This window comes from Symphodus melops (genome assembly GCF_947650265.1).
Source record: "Symphodus melops genome assembly, chromosome: 13".
Lineage (NCBI taxonomy): Eukaryota > Metazoa > Chordata > Actinopteri > Labriformes > Labridae > Symphodus > Symphodus melops.
This window is the reverse complement of record NC_136703.1, coordinates 4,784,589-4,802,603: the sequence shown is the minus strand read 5'-3', so window position 1 is coordinate 4,802,603 and position 18,015 is coordinate 4,784,589. Positions and strand designations below refer to the sequence as shown.

The window sequence follows — 18,015 nt, the reverse complement described above, 5'->3', positions numbered from 1 at the left end:
TAAAATAAAACACTTTAAGCTAGATTTCTTGTAAAAGATCCTATAAAAATGAATGATCAATGTTGATGTTTTGTTGTTTTTTATATTTATAAAATTCTCTTGAAAATGTCAGCAGTGATTTGAACCTAAGTTTATGGTAAAGCAGTCGCATGTTAATTCACAGCAAAATGTCAGTATGTGTTGGTGCACAATGTTGAAAAAGTCCCCTGACACTGTATCTTTATCTCCATGGATATCTTCAAAAAAAAAAAAAACAGCCATCTGACTGTGCTGAATCACTTCTCTCCACCAGGGGGTATCAAACTTTTAACACTCATATATAACATTACTAGTTGTGAGTATTGAGCTGGATTATTTAAAGTGACAGTAATAGTAAAATATAATATGAGGACAGCAAAGAAAACAACTGTCTAAGAACACTTGATGGGTTTTTTTTTCTTTAAATGCTTAAAGAAACTTTTGTAGTTTTTATCCTTGTAGTAACTGTTTCTGTTGAGAGTTACATCCTAAAACTTCTGTAATCAAACTGAAGCAACCACTGAACTGTGTACCCCAAAAAATCCAACTGTCCTACCACAGATAGTCAAGAACAGTGTGGAGGCTGCAGGTGTTAACACTGAAGTAGCTTTAGCTTCACTGTTCTGACCACAGAATGGTACATTTTGTTGTAGTGACATTATTTAGCCACAAGAGGGCGGCCAAGGCCCACTCGGATGCACACTAGATAAAAACATTTGCTTTTCTTTCAATGTGTGACAATGTTTTGTTAGTTTTTGTTTGACTATAGTTCACTTCAGGGCACGAGTATCCTGTCATTATTTTAATTGACAAACTAGAGAGATCTGATCAAATGTTTTACCTGACTGTGTTTCATTATTTTATCAGTGAATCTCTTCAGCAGTATTTTAGAGCAGCACTGCACTTGAATTGAAACAGACATGATCCTCATAAATCTCTTTGAAAAACTAAGAAACAGCCAGGCCTAAACTGTCAGTGCACATTGACCACAAATCTGTTTGGCATCATTTTCATACAACAGCAGTCAAAGTAGGAGTGTGCCCCGTGAGTGTCACGTTGATTACACGGATGATCTTTTGCGCAGCAGGTGGATGTTGAACCTCTCAGACGAGGAGAGGATTGTCCAGCACAGCCACTCCTGCTGCGACACCTCCGTCGCTGTGTTCTGAACTCTTGGTCCTCAGCAGATGACCCAGACACTCGTTCATCACCATGTCTGTGCCTTGTCTTTAGGGGAAACAAAACGTCAAATCAGTCAACAATTGTCTTAATGTCTTTACGTTCATTTATTCACAAACGAGCAGATCTGTTTTCTGTTGATAAGGTGATCACATACCTGACATATCCTCCGAACGCTCCCAGTTCACTGAGACAGTTGCTGATGGTTAAAGGAGCGTCTCGTCTCAGCAGGTAGTTCTGTGAGGCCGCGGGGTTGATCTTATCCATCAGGATATATGCCGTCCTCTCTGTGCTCGTCTTCGCTCCCTCCAGGACCTGACAGATCTCTGATCCATAGATGTTGTTACCTGGAATAAACAGGCTCAAATTAATTTTGAGAAATATGACAGTACCAGACTTGTTCAGGTTTTTCCTTAAACGCTAATGTCCTCAAAGGATTTATAACTTATTGACAGGAAGTGAACATACGTCCAAGCGATGGAAAACTAAACATTACATGGGGACTAAATTGTGGGGGATCACCTGACTGCTTAACTCACACTCCAATGTGTTATCATTAGTTTGTGTTTCTTTTTTAAACATTTATCTGAGAGATGCTGTTTTGCCCGCTGAAACTTGTTGTACTACTGTATAAGGATGACTTTGAAACAGCAGTTTTAAGGTGGAAACATTTCATATTGTTGCTTTAACTTCTCCCTATATTCACTTTGTGCTTGTCACCCTCACAGTGATGACAGCAGATTTTCAGACCGCCTGCTTCTTTTAGATGTTTTATTACTAATATGACAAAGTGATCAATCAGCCATACAGGAATATACTGTATGTGTTTTAGGAGGTATTTGTCATAAATACCTCATGAAGCCTCACAGTCAGTTTTCAGGCCGTGCAGAGACATAAAAGGTATTTTAGTCTGTTTTTTTTACTAAATGCTTTGGATGTTATTGGAGTCTTCACTTCCATAGACACAAACATGTACCATGTAATAACAATATTTTTGACATGACAATGACATGATTGTGTTTGTGTAAATGTACCTCCTCCCTCTCGTTGAGGTTTCAGCACGAATCGGTCCGGAGCTGCTAAAGCCATTGCTACAGTTTTGTCCCCCTCTGGTCCCTACAGAGACACAAACCATGAATGAACACAGACAGTGTGTGGATACAAGCACCAGCAGCAAACACTTAATACACACTTAACTGAATTAAAGCTAAAGTTGATCAAACCACCATGTTGATATCTACTGTGATGTAGGCATGCCTGGTTTGTATCTAACAGTGACATAGTTTTGTAGATTGTTTCATTGTCTTACTATGTCGAGAGTGTAAAGGCCAGCAAACGTTGCTCTGATCTGCTCCACGACTTGTGGCTGGTCGGGGAAGAACTTCTCCAGGACTCCAGGTCTGGCGAGGACCTGCTGGACCTTCTTGGTTCCAGCCAGGTGAGTGCTGATATCTGGACACTTCACAGCCCGGGAGCGCTCCATCAGAAGTCGAGCATCCCAGTCCTACGATCGCAAATCAATTAAGATGATATCTCCCTCTGGTGAGGATTTTCACCTTTATAGCAGCCCAAACATTCAAACCACTGGACTTAGAGCTGCCTTAAAATGCTGAAATACAGCGCCAAAGGATGTGATAGGATGAATGGATGAATCAGTAAGAAGTTTCAACGTGACAGAAACATTTACTAATTCATTTAAAGGATAAAAAGTCTTTAAAATGTTTTGAAAAATGGTGATAAGTAGAAGCATAATGACACAATGAGGAGATCCTGAGGGAAATAAGATACACACAGGGACACATTCCTAGTGGAGGCCTTTATCCCAGTCCTAAACCCTGACCCCTGTCCCTGGGTTTGAGGTACAAGAGCTTTGAAGGGGGGGGGAAGGGTTTTCTGATATTCTTAAATGTTTTTTTTATATCTATAATAATCTTATGCCCTGCTCCTTTGCGTCTAAACATAGATTTTTCATGACATGACTTTTAAAACGTAGATTTTTTTTTTTTTTTCGAGACATGGGGAGGATGACTCTAACTCTTCTGTCCCAGAGAGAAAGAAAGACCACTACACTCTGAGGGGCCGAGTGATGCAGCCACTGTAACAGGAGAAGCGTTTATCTTTAAATTAGGACTGTCGTAATACAGTGTTTTCATACCCTGTAAGGCCACCAGCTTACAGATAAACTGGACTGTAATACAGTATTATAGACTGAACAATTCCTGGCTTCCTTTGAACATTCCTCGCTCAGCAAACGGGCAGCAGAGCATGATGAAGTTTGTTTTTCATGATTGGTGGGCAGGGCACATGTGACGCTGTGTTTACAAGAAGGACTGAGAACGGAAAAGGAGCGCTGAACACACAGTCACAGGAAGAGGAAGTTAAACTGGGAGGATCAGACAAAGCATGCCTTTAGGGTCAGTTCAATAAACGCTTATTAACAGGGCAAGTAAATCCAGAATGTACTGGATTTCAACTTAATGTTTTCATTAGAATATTTACATTTAAATGAATTAAAAATGGACTAAGCCTATATTCTGTTCATATTTAGTTGAGTACTTAAATCATCTCTGATATTTACAACAGATATCAAAGTCAGAGAAATGTGTACTTTTATAGCTGTAACAGGACATTTCTTGTTGTGGCGGCCACCATGACAGACCTGCTTAGTTGCCATGGAAACACTGGATGCAGGGACGTTAGCAGGATTCCCCCCCCCCCCCACAGTGCTGAGGGGGAGCTTAACTGATGTTGGGATGCTACGTATGATTGATTTTTATGAATGCATCGTTCTCCCTCTCTCTTTTTTCAAATAAAAACAGACCCAGGGGTGCTTAACCAATCTGTGATTGGGTTATAGCGCCCCCTAGCCCCGTAGCAGCACCCGTGCTTAACTGGATGTTATGTCAAAGACCGCTACATAAGGAAGCGTGAGCTGCTATTGAAAGCAGCCGTACTGCTGCTGTACGAGCTGCTGTGAGGTCAGTTTCGCCCCGTCACTGCCCCCCTGGTGGCAGAATCTACTTACTGTGCCTTTAACTCTCAAAAGGTTTTGGGTCTTCCTAAAAACACAACTTTCCGTCTTTTGAGTGAATAATTGTAAGTAACTAAAACCAGTCAAGCTCAGCTGAAGTGAATACCTGTTCTGATGTGTAGTTCTGAGGCATGTAGCCGTTCCTGAAGTACACCACCGCGACCTCTTCACCTTCACTGAAAAGAAAACATGGTTAAGTGTTCATGTTAACACATGGTGTGATTTCATGGTTGGAGTAGTATGTATCATTTCTTCAGTGACATTTAACAAAAATAAAGAGACTCACACAAATAGCCTCTTGTCTTCACCAAGGGAGCCAGTTTTAAAGACATCATCAAACCGCTTTCTTTTTGTGGGAATGTTTCTGAAAAAAACATTTACAGTCTCACTTTGTAACAATAAAAACACACAATGCACAGACGAAGCCTTATGTTCCACATCACAAGTATGTTACCCTTGGTCAGGGGGATTCAGACAAACACACGCCTGTGTTCTTGAAATCTCTCTACTTCTGCTTACCTCTTCCACAGCTCGCTCTCAACGTATCGCTGATCAAAGATGTTTCTTTGGTTTTCTTCCACCAAGAACATGACGATCGCTCTGTAGAGACAACAATACCTCCTGTAAAGACACTTGACAGCTGCTGTTCTACTTAACCACATTAAATGAAAGTGAACCTCTCTGTACATTCATTGCTTTCTGCACAACTCAGAATCAAGCCTTCCAGTTCAGTCTGCCGTTTGATCATTGGATCATGAATGACATTCAGTCAAAGCTCTAGCAGACAAGCAATCCTCATGCAGAAAAGTTATAATGTCCAAAACTAGTTTTTTGGTACTGAAAAAAATCGAATGGCATTTAAGAAGAGTATGATCATTTAAAAAATATCCATCCTGTAAGGTTAATTTGCTGACTGTCTCCAGCACTCGATCTTAAGCCAAGCTCACTGAACATTGAGTGCTTCTCCAGAGACATGCTGGGTAGTTCAATAAGGTTGTTTCCAGCGTAATTGGTTCCTACTTTTCTGATCCATACAGCTCCCAGGCTTTGGCGACAGCTCTGGCCAGACCAGCTGCAGGGTTGTTGTCCAGGATGCGCTGGCTCTCCTCCAGTCTGCCAGCCATCTTAAGAATGTGTCTGCAGAGCAACAGGAACGACAATGCTAATAATCACAATCTGAAACACACTTAACTATATGTCACGACTTTCTAACGTCGCTTCATTGTGCTTTCTTTCACACACTTTTTCCTCTTAATCAAAGCACCGACACACTGGGCTTTGTTTGACACAGATTTTGGGTAGAAAGATTTTTCTCAACAGGGGCTGCCTGAAGGGGCCACCAGACTGTCTGACTTAGTTTCAACTGGACCAAATGTGATTTCCTGGGGCACATTTGAGTGACCCATTTTGCATGGAAAAAGAAGCTAATCCCCCAAAGATGACACATTTTCATTTCCTCTGCTATCAGGGAACTTTGGTCTCATTCATATTTTAAAGTATCTCTCTCTTGCTATGAATTGACGAGATACAAATACAGATTGATTGTTTGACTTTAGATTCATTCTACTGAACTCACTGTTTTCTAAACTAATATGTCGGAGATACTCTGTTGGCAGACTTACCTGTGTACCTCTGGCGTGCGTGAAGAGAGACCTCCAAAACTGGCAGCAAAGGTATTGATTTCTATTTGTTTTAGAGACGACGAGCCGTCCTCTCTCTGGTCCAGCATGTAGTCTGACCGATTGAGACCCAAAACAATAGTCTGGAAAACAAAGGTCACATTTAGTAAGTTCACTTAAAAGTTTGGATCAAGAAACTTTTTTTTTTTTTTTTTGTTAAATAAAAGAAAGAAGATCTACGACTCCATAGAAACAGGTGTATTGCTTCATTTAGATGGATGTTTCACATAAACACTTTTTACCAACACACTAATGCTGAGTTCCAGTTGATCTCCGAAGGTGTAAATTCCAAGTTGCACCTCTGATACGTCATCAGGAACTCGAAATATGGCTGCGAGGTGCATCAACAGCAACGTTTAAGCTGGAACTATTTTATTATTTGCTCCTTCGTTCTCTTTTTATGTGATTAAATTAAACACCAATAGTATTGTGCATGTTCTATATCTGCGGACATGTCATCAAGTTTTTTTCGTGCACAAACTTATCACGTAGTGACTGTAGTTACCAACTTGCACCCTAATAATAACCTTGACCCCGATAAGCCCCACCATTCATGCTTCAGAAGTTTAGGTTATTTAAACAGTCATAATCTGTCCTCATTATTTTAAATACTGTCGATTCTTGTGTGTATTTGTTTGACTTCATGCTCGGCGAATTGCTCCACTTGAATACCAAAAGGACTTTCAAATACTCATAACATAGTTTTTGTTGAAATCCAAATGAAAACGTTATTCGTCCAGATCGATAGCATCTACTGTATTTGACAGACGTACCTGAGACTTTCCTTCTTTCAGGATTTGCTGGTGGATCCTAAACAACTTTGCAGTGAAGTCATCCACAGCCACCGTGCTGGAAACAAAAGAAGGACCCAAAGTGCAAAGATGTGGAAATGAGTAGTTTTTGCACAGATTCACTGAGAGAATTTGACAATAATGTGATCTTCACTAGTTTCATTTTATGCTGTGATATCAAAAGACACACCACAGCCACATTGTTTAAATGCTTAATTTACAATCATCTCATTCATTTGTTACCTCGCCAGAGATTCCTGCAGAAAGTTTGTATCCTGGCTGATCTTGTCCACCAGCGTGTTGTAGTGAGTCTGAACAGCCAGAGCCTGGAGGAACACAGCCTTGGGCACAGGTGTGGGGAAGAGTGCAAATGGAGCATAGGTCGCCAGCTGAAAAAAACCCCACATGGTTAGAAATATAAGACAGAATGCTGACATTATAAAACTATTCAGCAATGGACAATCAGCGGGCATAGCACGTGAGGAATGTAAATAAACATGTCAGCTGAAGATCCCTGCTAATGCAAACAAAAAGCTTAATCAATACCTTCCTCGAATCCAGTGCCCTAAAGCGAAACAAATTCCAGGCATGACTTTACATTGAACGGGCCTGTTTTTGTAGCCAAGGCTTAGCAGGAGTCAGTTCCCTGCTTACTGGCTGTAGCCCATTGTGTTCAATCACAAATACACATTCACATCTATTTGGGCTTTAAATTTGGCCTCAGAGTCGTTCATTCATCAATGCAGCTTTTAGCAATGAAAAGGGGGAGGGAAGTGCTCGCTGGCCTGATAACTAAACTGGTTGTTTTCTTCACCCTGAGTGACAACACCTCGTTTTTTTTAAGTGGCTGAACAGGTTTCATCCTTTGAAGAGACAGTAGTATGCTCCACCGTCTCTCTCACCTCTGAGGAGTTCGGGGTCTCTTCGATCCTCATAAGCACACCCCGAAGAAGTGCCTCATCTTTCGCCGCATCCGCCAATTCTTTGACCAGGGCTGTATTCAGCAGCATATCTTCTGGTATCCCCTGAGCCATGGTGATTTCCCTGAAACACCAACAGAAGACACGTTTCAGTGCAAAAGAATGGAGGGAAATTCTCCTCATCGCAAAGTCACATGATGAAAACAGAAACAACAGGATCTGTCTTTACTGTTAAAGTCTCAAATCACAAAGATTATTCCACATCATTGAAGACAACAACTATTTCTGACATGCTCTTTGGTTGTTTTTGCACACTTCTCCCTGTCAGCCAACAGCAGGTTCAAATTCTGTGTGGTTGTTTTATTTGTAAAGTCTGCACCATGTTTCTGATTGGGTTTCAGAAATTGAGACCAGGAAATCAAAATATTTGTGATTTGATTTTCATTATATTCTATTATTATGTAAATAATAAACAATATGCCCCGTTTCAAACAGGCTTACATGATACCATGATTGATACAAAGAGACCAAAAATAGATAATAATAATATTACTAACAAAAATAAACCATCCTGATGTTTCTTCCAGGCTTTAGAGTCAAATGTGTTTTAAAAGATTGCAGGATTTTGTGCATACACTTCATTCATCAAAGGTGAGGATGTGACGATTCACTCAACTAATGATACGATTTATTTGACAAAAAAAAACTGAAGACAAATGATGATGAATGAAACAGATTACTTCAGGGGTCGCTCACATGCTTGTCAGAGTGGTTTGGCCTGTCAATGTTTTTTTCTCTCAACAAGAGGAGGCGATTGGAGCTTGTTTTTGTGCTGTCGATTACATTCTGCATCATGTTGGTTGTGATATTTGTTTCGGTCCCTGTCTTCTTGCAGTATTTGTACACAGTTTTTGTGTCTTTTTCTATCTTGGGGAAGCCAAAATGCTTCCACAACTCCACAAAGACGGTGGTGCCATATCATGGGGATTCATTTTTCAGTTTACCGATTTGAATTTTGACACCTATGAATCGATTTATCACAATTTTTCGATGACTCTTGACATCCCTAACTAAAGGTGTTCTTAACTCATCATAAAAAGGACATTGATAATAAGATTCCTTAACAGCTCCTCCTCAGTCCCAAAGTTCACAGTCTGTGGTTCTCCTGCATGTTTTTTTGCAGACCTCAAGAGCCAGAGGGAGGATCCTGATAAGTTTGCTTTAACTTAGGATTCAGTATCATACTTATGCTCAACTTGAATATATGCAAGACATTTTGTTTTTTAACAATATCATTTAACAACGACTCTTTATAAACAGCAGGATATTCATTTCTAATCGTGTCCACACTGCATGGTAATGTTTTTTAATGCATGTACTGTGAGACGATGTTGTTACTCTTTTACACCTTGTGACACAGGAGTTTATCAGAAATTATTTCAGCCATCTGGGAAAGCTGTAAAAGTTCATTCAATGATACTTATGGATAGTCTACACAATCACACATATGACACTGTCACTACATGAAAACAAGAGGCTAAACGAAGGCATTCAATACAGTTGCTTTCCCTGCTATTATCGTGTTATAGGTCAGTTTAAAGTGGCATAATAAACATAAATGTGGATTAAACAGGTAGTAAACGAATATATATATTTACTGCAAAGAGCCGATGACTGCTGGTCGTAACCACTTCAGCTAAATACTGTAGCTTTAAGACTTCCGACTAGCAGGTTTTATTTACAACGTCAACAGAGTTTTGTGTCCAGCATGCAAACACACCAAATAACATTACCTTTCGAGTCGCACCTGTGGCCTTTATTTAACTCCGCTGAAATAACAACACACCAGCCCAAAATGTATGAAAGTCATCTGCTGTGCTCCTCTTCACGAGCAGCCAAACGCTACTCTGTCGGTGACTCCCATTGGCTAGAGAGAACACCAGTAGCTTTGTTTAGCCAATCAGAGCTCAGTACGTCATCACTTTAAAAGCCCAGGCAAAGTGGCGGAAGTAAACTGCACGTAGTGTGCTTAAAATGCTGATTGAAGAATGACGAAGCATTTTACTTTAAATCAGAAGTCACGTTACCTGTGAAGAGCGACAGGTGGGCATTAATTTTGTTTGAAAATATAAACCCCTTAAAGTCGAAAGTAACACCAGTAATGTTGTTTGACACTGTCACACACTGTCATACTTTAACCGGATATTTTCTTTTACATCGTTCAAATCAAAGTTAAAGATGCACCATGTAGACTTAGTAGAGTGAAGTGAAACAATTAAATGCTATATTAAACTAAATAAACAAACTATGTTAAAAGAAAAACAATAGGTTCCTGAACACTGTTTAAAGCTAAAAAGCGACCAGGAGATTTGCAGTTAGTGTTGCAGCCCCCCACCATAACTTCTCACATGGCAGTTTATCTTCAACCAGTATTACAGGGACTACATTATTAAACTAGACCACCGAATCTGTCAATATCTCCAACTTTCAAACTTCTCTTCCAAAATGCATAATGCACCTTTAAAATCTCATTGGTTAATGGCTAAGTGAAACATGAAAACACAAACAAAAACCTTCAGAGAATAGTGTATTTTTGTTTTTGTTCTATTTTTAGAATTTATTCAATAAAAATAATTTAAAATGTCATAGAATCATAACGTGAAAATAGATTTCAGTTTCAACCCACCAGGCCTGGGCTACTTTATGGCATAAGTTATTTAAAGTAAGACATAAATAACTATTTAGGCTAGGTTAAATAATTGTATAATTTCAAACACATTGTGTTCAGGACTCAATTTACAGTCCATGGTGCAGGCTTTGCTTCCTCCACACCAGGAGAGGGAGCTAAAACATTTACAAAGCACAGATCCTTTATGCTTCCTATAGCATTCAAAAAGGTTTTTGCATTGAAGACCCTCAGATTTAAATCAGTGGGTTCAAACTGTGTTTTTCAACATATTGATGGATCGAGGGAACAAAACAAAAAAAACCCACAAAATGTTCTGCATTTGTATGCTGTTATATTAGTAGGTTGCACATATCAAGTAGGCAGCCATGCAGAGTGATCAGTTAGCATTGGACTTTGTGTAAATTAGCTCTGTGTTTGTGTGTCTACTTGTAGATGGCGAGTGGACAGCTGTCGAGGGAGGAGGCATTGGCATGCTCAGGCTGCAGGCATGCATGCCATGTGATGCTCTACTGTGACACGGAAACTCAGCTGTTTGGGAGAATTCCCATCAGACATATCATATTGGTGAGCTGTGTTTGTAAGTGTGTTCAGGTGGGAGGAATAGTGCATGGATGAAAGTGTTTGAATCCTTGCACACACAAGCTATGTACATATTTGCTTTTAGAGTTCCTGTCTGTTTGCTTAAAAAACCCCTCCTGTTTCTCCCTCAGCATCTCTGCCTGTGTATGTGTGTACTGCGAGGGCAGCATTGTGTGAGTCTTACTTTGTCACTTCCCACAGATGCAGATGCGCTTTGACGGTCTGCTGGGTTTCCCTGGCGGGTGAGTCATTCCTGGTGCAGCTTGTGTTTTATCCTCTAATGTGAAAAAGGTGCGTTTAGCTCAGGTTTGGGAGTCTCTTTCTTCACAGATGAGCTCCATCAAAGGATGAATACCTTCACAGCACTGAACAAATATTCACACCAAGTTACTGCTATGCTCACACCAATGATATGAAGTGCAGCAGAAGAAAAATATAGCTGGCATGTTCTTCTGAAAGTTATCATGTTGCTAAAGCCTGTGAATATCAGACACATTCTGTAATGCTTGATATTTGTATGATTCAGCCGCTTGGAATCTGTGATCTACAGTAATCCCTGCCAAATTGTACTGGACATTAATCAACAACACAGTGTAATTATATAATTTGGCAAGCAGAAGAGTATGAAGACCCATTGTGACACAATCAAATGTAATGAAATAGGCATCACATACTAGAAACAATGGTCAGGATCTCGAATGTGCTCTCTTTAGTGTAATTAGGTAAACAAACTTATTTAGAAGTTGTATGTGGTGTTGACATGACAATAAATGACTCAGGTAGGTATTTTATTTTAAGAATATTCTTTTAGGTTTTTGTTTAAATTCTTTTCACACTCAGAGAGAAATTCATAATTCAAATGGTCCGGGAAAAATCACAAGCCTGGCAAAAAATGTGTCCGAATTATTTCTATCAGACTAAAAATGATTGGATGGGTTGCATCACTTTTGCTGCCTGCTTGCCCACCTGAAACCCTTTCTTCCACGAGACACAGACTAAGATACAATGGCAGAGAAGGTAGCTCGACATGGTAAGCATGACAGAGATCATTTTCCCCCTCTCTTAACTGGCATCTCGTGGACTCGTCCTGGTCCTGATGAGCAGCAGTTCAATTTAAATAATCATGATTGGGTTGGGGGCGAGGCTTAGTTTTTATTTTTTGGATAAATGATGTTATTGCATCACTAAAAATACAGTACTGCCAAAGAAGACAACGAAAAATACATAGATAATTATAACCGCAAGCGGTGACAAAGGGCCCGAAGCACCCTGTGCATGTCGGCGTGTGTTGTGACCGCGGGAGTGCGACTGCAGGAGTGCAGCTACGACACGTGGCCAAGAAGCAGGCCTTACAGTGTGATTTGTGTAAAAGTCAAAGTTTACGATGATCGGATAAACACTTTTGTTGGAGTTCGTTCAAATAGGTAACCTGTGAAAAAGGAATTTGAGGCATTTTTCTTGCATTCAAAAAAAATATGGCGGACTTCCTGTTTGGTTATGACTATGGGTGTAAAAGGATTTTATTTAGCTCTTAAGATGCTTAATGTGCATAAAAAAAGTTTGCGCATGTCGGACAATAAAACCTCTATGGGGAAGCCTTTTTGAAAATTTCAAGGGGGCACCACTGAGTCATATAGCCACGCCCACTTTCTCTACCCACATGATCAGTTTCATTTCTCTACTGGGATCATGTGTGTGATGTTTGATGACTCTACGCCTATATTAAGCCCCTTAACAAACTACTTCCTGTTTGTGACGAACAACGCGTCCGTATGACCACGCTGTTTGATGAAACAACGGGAGATCTTCAACATGTCATGAACACACAGACACTGACTTTGTGTCAATCGGATAAATTCTATTGTCGGAGTTCGTTCAAATAGCTAACCTGTGAAACGCGAATTTGAACCACTCAACAACAAAAAAATGGCGGACATCCTGTTTGGTTTTGACTATGGGAGGATTTTGTGTGAGATCTCGCATGCCTAATGTGCATAAAAAATGTCATGCACGTAGGATGAAAAAACCTCTTTGAGGAGGCCCTTTTGAAAATTGCAAGGGGGCGCCACTGAGCCATCTTGTGAATTTTTATGATGAAACTACTAAAATATCAAATTTTTCGCCAGAACTGATGACCTTGGAAATTTTGGTGAGTTTTTACGTTCAGGCAGTGAAAAATGGCGGCAAAGAGGCGGAAGGAAAAAAAAAAAAGAAAAAGGAGAAAAATAATCGTAAGGGACACAATAGGTCAGTGCTTCGGGCCCTAATAATCATTTGGGTTTCAATAGGGTCCTTCGCACTGGTCAGTGCCTCGGGCCCTAACAAGAGAAGGGTTTCATGACATCTGGCCTTGCTGCAGGGCTTTTATGTTGTTCTGGTTATGAAACGAACATGTCAGATAGTTTGTTTAGTCTTGTATTGTCTCAGAATGCGATAGTTTTTCTCTTTCAGTTGCGAATGAATTTACCTTCGTGAGGCAGGAGCAGCAGCAAACAAGACTTCGATGAGCTTTTCAATCAGCTTGATTTATTTACTTCTGCACATGAGGAGTCTCAGGAGAGTGATGCAGCTGACACTGACCTTTGATCCCTCCTCCCACACCTCAGGCTCATCAACCCACAGGAGGAGACCCTGGAGGCGGGGCTTAGCAGGGAATTGTTGGAGGAGATGGGCGTGGCGCTTCCTATATCAGTGGACGAGCATGTGGATGCCCGCTATGCCCCTGATTCTCCTCCCTCCTCCTCCTCCCGCCTTATCACTCACTTTTACGTGAGGAAGATGGATGAGGAGCAGATTAGGGAGGTGGAGAGAGCGGCTACATCCACTGCAGCAGATCATGGACTGGAGGTAACGTGTGTGTACGTGCGTGCGTGAGCGTTTATGTCCTTCTCCTTGTAGAATGACTGATTGGAGCTATTTGTCCAATCTCATGCTCTGTTCCTCATCACCTGCTCTCTCTGTCTGTCTCTCCCTCTCTCTCTTCAGGTACTTGGGATGGTCAGAGTCCCGCTGTATACCATGAAAGGTGGAGGAGGCCTCGCACCTTTCCTCTCGCACTCTTTCATCGGCAACGCTCGCTCCCAGCTGCTCGACTCCCTTCTGCGCCTAAACCTTGTCGCCCCAAAGGAGTTGCACAAAGCCCTCACAAACTCTTTGAAGATACACACACACACCGCAGTCGACCTGAAAGAAGCCCTCACGCTGACGGAGGCGAACAGGAAACGGTTGTGAAAGCACACCTGCACATACTCCAGCAACATCCTCTCAAGCATGCACATACTGTCGATTCAGTTTGGCCATCGGCAGTGTACGACGCAGTCTTTCTCAGAAAGCCTAAATACACACACACACAGACACACACAGACACACAGACTGTCATACTGATTCTCAGATGGTGACTCATAATTGCCTACTTCGCATCAAACAGATACGAAAAAAAAATCAACTGCTTCAACAAAAGTGATAATAAATTCATTTGCACTCATTTAAATTCAATGTTATTGTCCTTTTTGGCATCAAGCAGGAATACCAGTTGGATAGTAATGAAAGCCATCGTTACGATCATTAACAATCCATTGACCCTTGTCATATCATGAATTTATGATTTGCTGACTTCATCAGGAAGTCAAACCTTATCTAAATCTTGTATGCTCACCTCAGACCTTACAAAAGACAACACATGAGATTTTGAACACCACTCCATGTGCAACCATATATGGCAATGCATTGATACCATTCTCGATTCATAACCGCCTGAATCAATTGTGCATCATTGACAGAAAATTGCCGTCTCTCAGTCAGGTAGCATTCTCTCTCTGTCTTTCTGCTGCTCACATTTTTAGTGGTTTAATGTGTGAAGCCTTAGTGCGGCAGGGCTGGTGCAATCCAAGGATTAATTACGTCCGTGACATACTATACAGCCTACGGGAGAAGATTTGATTCCGTTTAAGTGTACCCTCGGTGCGCGTAACGTGCCTGCACCAGATGTTAGTAACCTCATTCCCAGACAATTTTGCTGGCAGAGAGCAAAAGCAGAGACATGATGCTTCCCTAATGTTCATGATACCTACTGTAAGTGTGCAATATGAATCCATCCACTGTTTAATTTGTTTTGCAGATAAATTAAGCTGTGCAGTGTAGTAGCTTCAATTGTCTTTGAGGAAAAATATAACAAGGCATTTTTGATGAATTGGCGCTATACAAATAAAGATTGTTCGATTTGAATTGGGAGGAAATATAGGATCATAGAATAAGGCAAAACATTTACTGTTGCTGTGGCGCATGCACGCTACAGCAGATTATCAACACTGCGTTCAGTGTGATAAATAAAGCTCGGATACATTTGATGCAGAAAACTTAAATAAGAGATGAAGGAGGCTTGGGGATGGATCCTTATCTCCTCATCATTTATTTAGTTTTGATACCATAGTTTTTTAGTACCTTTTACAAGGAGGATTATGTCCCTTTACTCACTACATGTAGGATGAGCAGGAGTCGGCATTATTTGGAATAACAAATCAATTTGAAAAGGAATGGTTGTAGGGCAATTTGATATTGTCTCAATCGAAGGTTTTTTTTTTCTCAGCTGTCAATAGGAAAAACGCACCACATCCGGCTTAACAGGCAGGAAGCACAGGAGACGTTTGGTGCGAAACACTGCTGTGTGCACATGTGTTTCTGCAAGCCTGTGTCTCTATTTGTGTGTGCGCTCATGCAGCTGCTTGAGGACATGACTCCTTGATGCATGCATTTGTGTATGCGTGAGTGAGAATTTGTGTGGTTGCGTCTTGCATTGGAGAATCAGAAGAGAAAGGATGCTGTCATGTGATGGCGTTGCAAGGGCGAGCAATACAAGGTCATCAGAAAAACACAGTGAGAGAGAGAAAGGGATGTAGAGAACGAGCATGGGAGGGAGGGTAGGGATGGATGGATGGATGGAGTAGGGAGAGAGAGCGGGAGCGAGGGATGCTGAGGGAGGAAGACAGTATATTCATAGCAGCAGCGGTATTTATAGCCACCAAGAGGAGAGGGGGGAGTAGGGGGCGTGGCTTCAGCAGTGCTTCACAAGGCAGAGAGGGCGGGAAGGGGAGGAGAGAGGCAGCTCTGGTGAGAGTGAGAGCGAGAGAGGGGAGGCTATCTGGCGTATTTGGCAGGAGAGGGAAGAAAGAAAGGAAGGAGGGAGGGCTGTTTTTGTGTGTGTGTGAAATGAGAGGGAGAGAGAGAGGGGGGGGTGTACTGAGCTGAGAGAAATCTGTCAGATTCAAACACACTGCTCTCTGTGTGTGAGATAGAGAGAACGAGTGATGAGAGGAGAGGAGGAGAACTGACGAACAGAAAGAGAGACACAGAGGACAACAAAGTGAGGTATGTACGGCTGTCATGCTGCTCATGAATCCAAAAACAACCTGTGTGTATATATATATGTGTGTGTGTGTGTGTGTTTAAACTGCCTGCATGCTTTTGTACATGCGTGACTAAAGTAAATGTGTCTGTGTTTATATGTAGTTTTTTGTTTTTAAAGGGGACACTGTATTCACTTGGGGATTTGGTGGACAAATGGCCACTGACAGTCACTGATATCAATTATGTAATATGTGTGCACCATTTTTAGTGTTGATGCCCAGTGTGTGTGTATGTGTGAGTGTGTTTACATGCTTTTGTAATGATGCTGAGGTGTTGTATATGTGGCCATTGTGTGGAGCAGAGCGACAGGGTCTTGACCATATGGGGTGATTTACGGCCAATGTAAATATAACTCAATACTCCTGGGCTTTCCATATGCCCTCCTCCACCAACCCGCCCCCCCCTCCCCCCACTCGACCCCCCCGACCCCCCTCCTTATCAACTACTACATTGATAGTTAACGCACACTGCATTATTACAAGAAGAGCAAATGGTTACTCAGCCCTCTCATCTCCACAGTAGCCCTTCCTTTGTGCTGTTGCTTTATAGTGCAACAACAAAGACTGTGATGCTAATGTAACAGAGCAGCCTGTGACATTAGAAGCTGTCACATATGAAGCTTTTTTTGTACGTGATCAAGTGTTTCTGATTTCTGAAGTTTAGCTTACCTTTCCTTCTACCCCCGAAGGAGGTCTACTCGCAGCATCAGGTGCAGTGTCTTAAACATACAGTGTGCTTCTTTGCCAAGAGAATCCCCGTCTGTTGACTTGTAGCTCAACACTGTCAACACTGATTTTAATCATGGCAACGCAGCTCACTGTGAGAAATACTGCTCTTTTGATATTTGGCTTTCAAAAACAAGTCCAGTCTGGATCAGAATAATTGAGAGCAACTTGAGTTGCGTGAACATTTGAAGCAATATGAGCAATTCTTACAATCCTTGTGTTGTTTTTGATGTAAAGACATCTTTAATTTATGTATTTTGCAGTGGTGGAGAGGGCTCGGATATTTTTTAGTCCAAGAAAATGCTGCAGTGTACAAAGGATTTCGTAAGCTAGATTATAAGTGGGGCATGCAAGTTCAAGTTTATGTCAAATAAATTCTATCTATGTCTATGTAGCATACATCATGTGAAATCTCTAAACACCAGTTTGCTCAGAAATGAACATAAATACATAACATGCCTCGTAGAAAACCATCGAAGTTGATTCAAATCAATGCATTTTTTAAAATCAGTGCATTTCTTTGTGTCATGGCCTGCTTACTGTCCGTTCTGTGGGTATGCTTGGGGGGGGGGGGGGGGGGGGGGGGGGTCCTGGCTCTGTAAGTGGGCCACAAACACAGTGGCTCGGAGCGAATCACACAGTACTTGCCCACGGACATTTGGCTTACTTTGTGCTGTGCCAAGATTCTGTTGCTGTGATGGTAACTTCAGCAGCACGACAGTTTGTGAGTTTTGTGAGTTTGAGCTGCTGCGTTGGCTTCGTGTGTGTGTGTGTTAGCTTTGGAGCAACAGTTTTGTTAAACTAGAACCGAACTTAGCTCACATTAGTCAGATTACTTGCTGTAGTTTTTATTTGCTCAACCAAAAGATTTTACTTCGTATTACATTCGTCACAATAAATCATAAATATGCCCAATATATTTCAGAATCACACACCCAGCCTTTAAATATCAGCTTAAAAAATAAACCTTGATACAATCTTTTCATGCATGATGGTGTCTT

General features: G+C 41.3%; 3 protein-coding genes across 5 annotated transcripts in view; 2 read left to right on the top strand and 1 right to left on the bottom strand.

Annotated features, from left to right (window-relative positions):
* Positions 1–424: 424 nt before the first annotated feature.
* On the bottom strand, positions 425–9,535 carry gss (glutathione synthetase). The gene is made up of 13 exons (XM_079359581.1): positions 9,412–9,535; positions 7,601–7,742; positions 6,942–7,087; positions 6,681–6,756; positions 5,851–5,990; positions 5,249–5,365; positions 4,748–4,828; positions 4,515–4,592; positions 4,335–4,404; positions 2,507–2,701; positions 2,232–2,313; positions 1,355–1,544; positions 425–1,245 (listed from the first exon to the last, which is right to left on the bottom strand). The coding sequence occupies exons 2-13, from the start codon at positions 7,730–7,732 to the stop codon at positions 1,122–1,124; spliced, it is 1,431 nt and encodes a 476-aa protein (XP_079215707.1). The 5' UTR covers positions 7,733–7,742; positions 9,412–9,535; the 3' UTR covers positions 425–1,121.
* Positions 9,536–9,607: 72 nt separating this feature from the next.
* Positions 9,608–14,376, top strand: LOC306833940 (U8 snoRNA-decapping enzyme). 2 transcript variants are annotated; one of them, XM_079359582.1, is made up of 5 exons: positions 9,608–9,721; positions 10,740–10,871; positions 11,088–11,128; positions 13,493–13,733; positions 13,872–14,376. In XM_079359582.1, exons 2-5 carry the CDS (start codon positions 10,740–10,742, stop codon positions 14,115–14,117), a joined length of 660 nt encoding a protein of 219 aa, XP_079215708.1. In that variant the 5' UTR covers positions 9,608–9,721; the 3' UTR covers positions 14,118–14,376. The 2 variants fall into 2 exon arrangements, with proteins under 2 accessions (XP_079215708.1, XP_079215709.1); XM_079359583.1 differs by lacking the exon at positions 9,608–9,721 and adding an exon at positions 10,516–10,644.
* A 1,697-nt stretch (positions 14,377–16,073) lies between these two features.
* Positions 16,074–18,015, top strand: part of arhgap4b (Rho GTPase activating protein 4b) — a 34,377-nt gene continuing 32,435 nt past the window's right edge. The window contains exon 1 of one of the 2 annotated variants that reach the window (XM_079359579.1): positions 16,074–16,250. The gene's annotated coding sequence lies outside the window, so the exon portion shown is untranslated. The remainder of the gene's footprint in view (positions 16,251–18,015) is intronic. The other variant, XM_079359580.1, reaches the window with a different exon arrangement.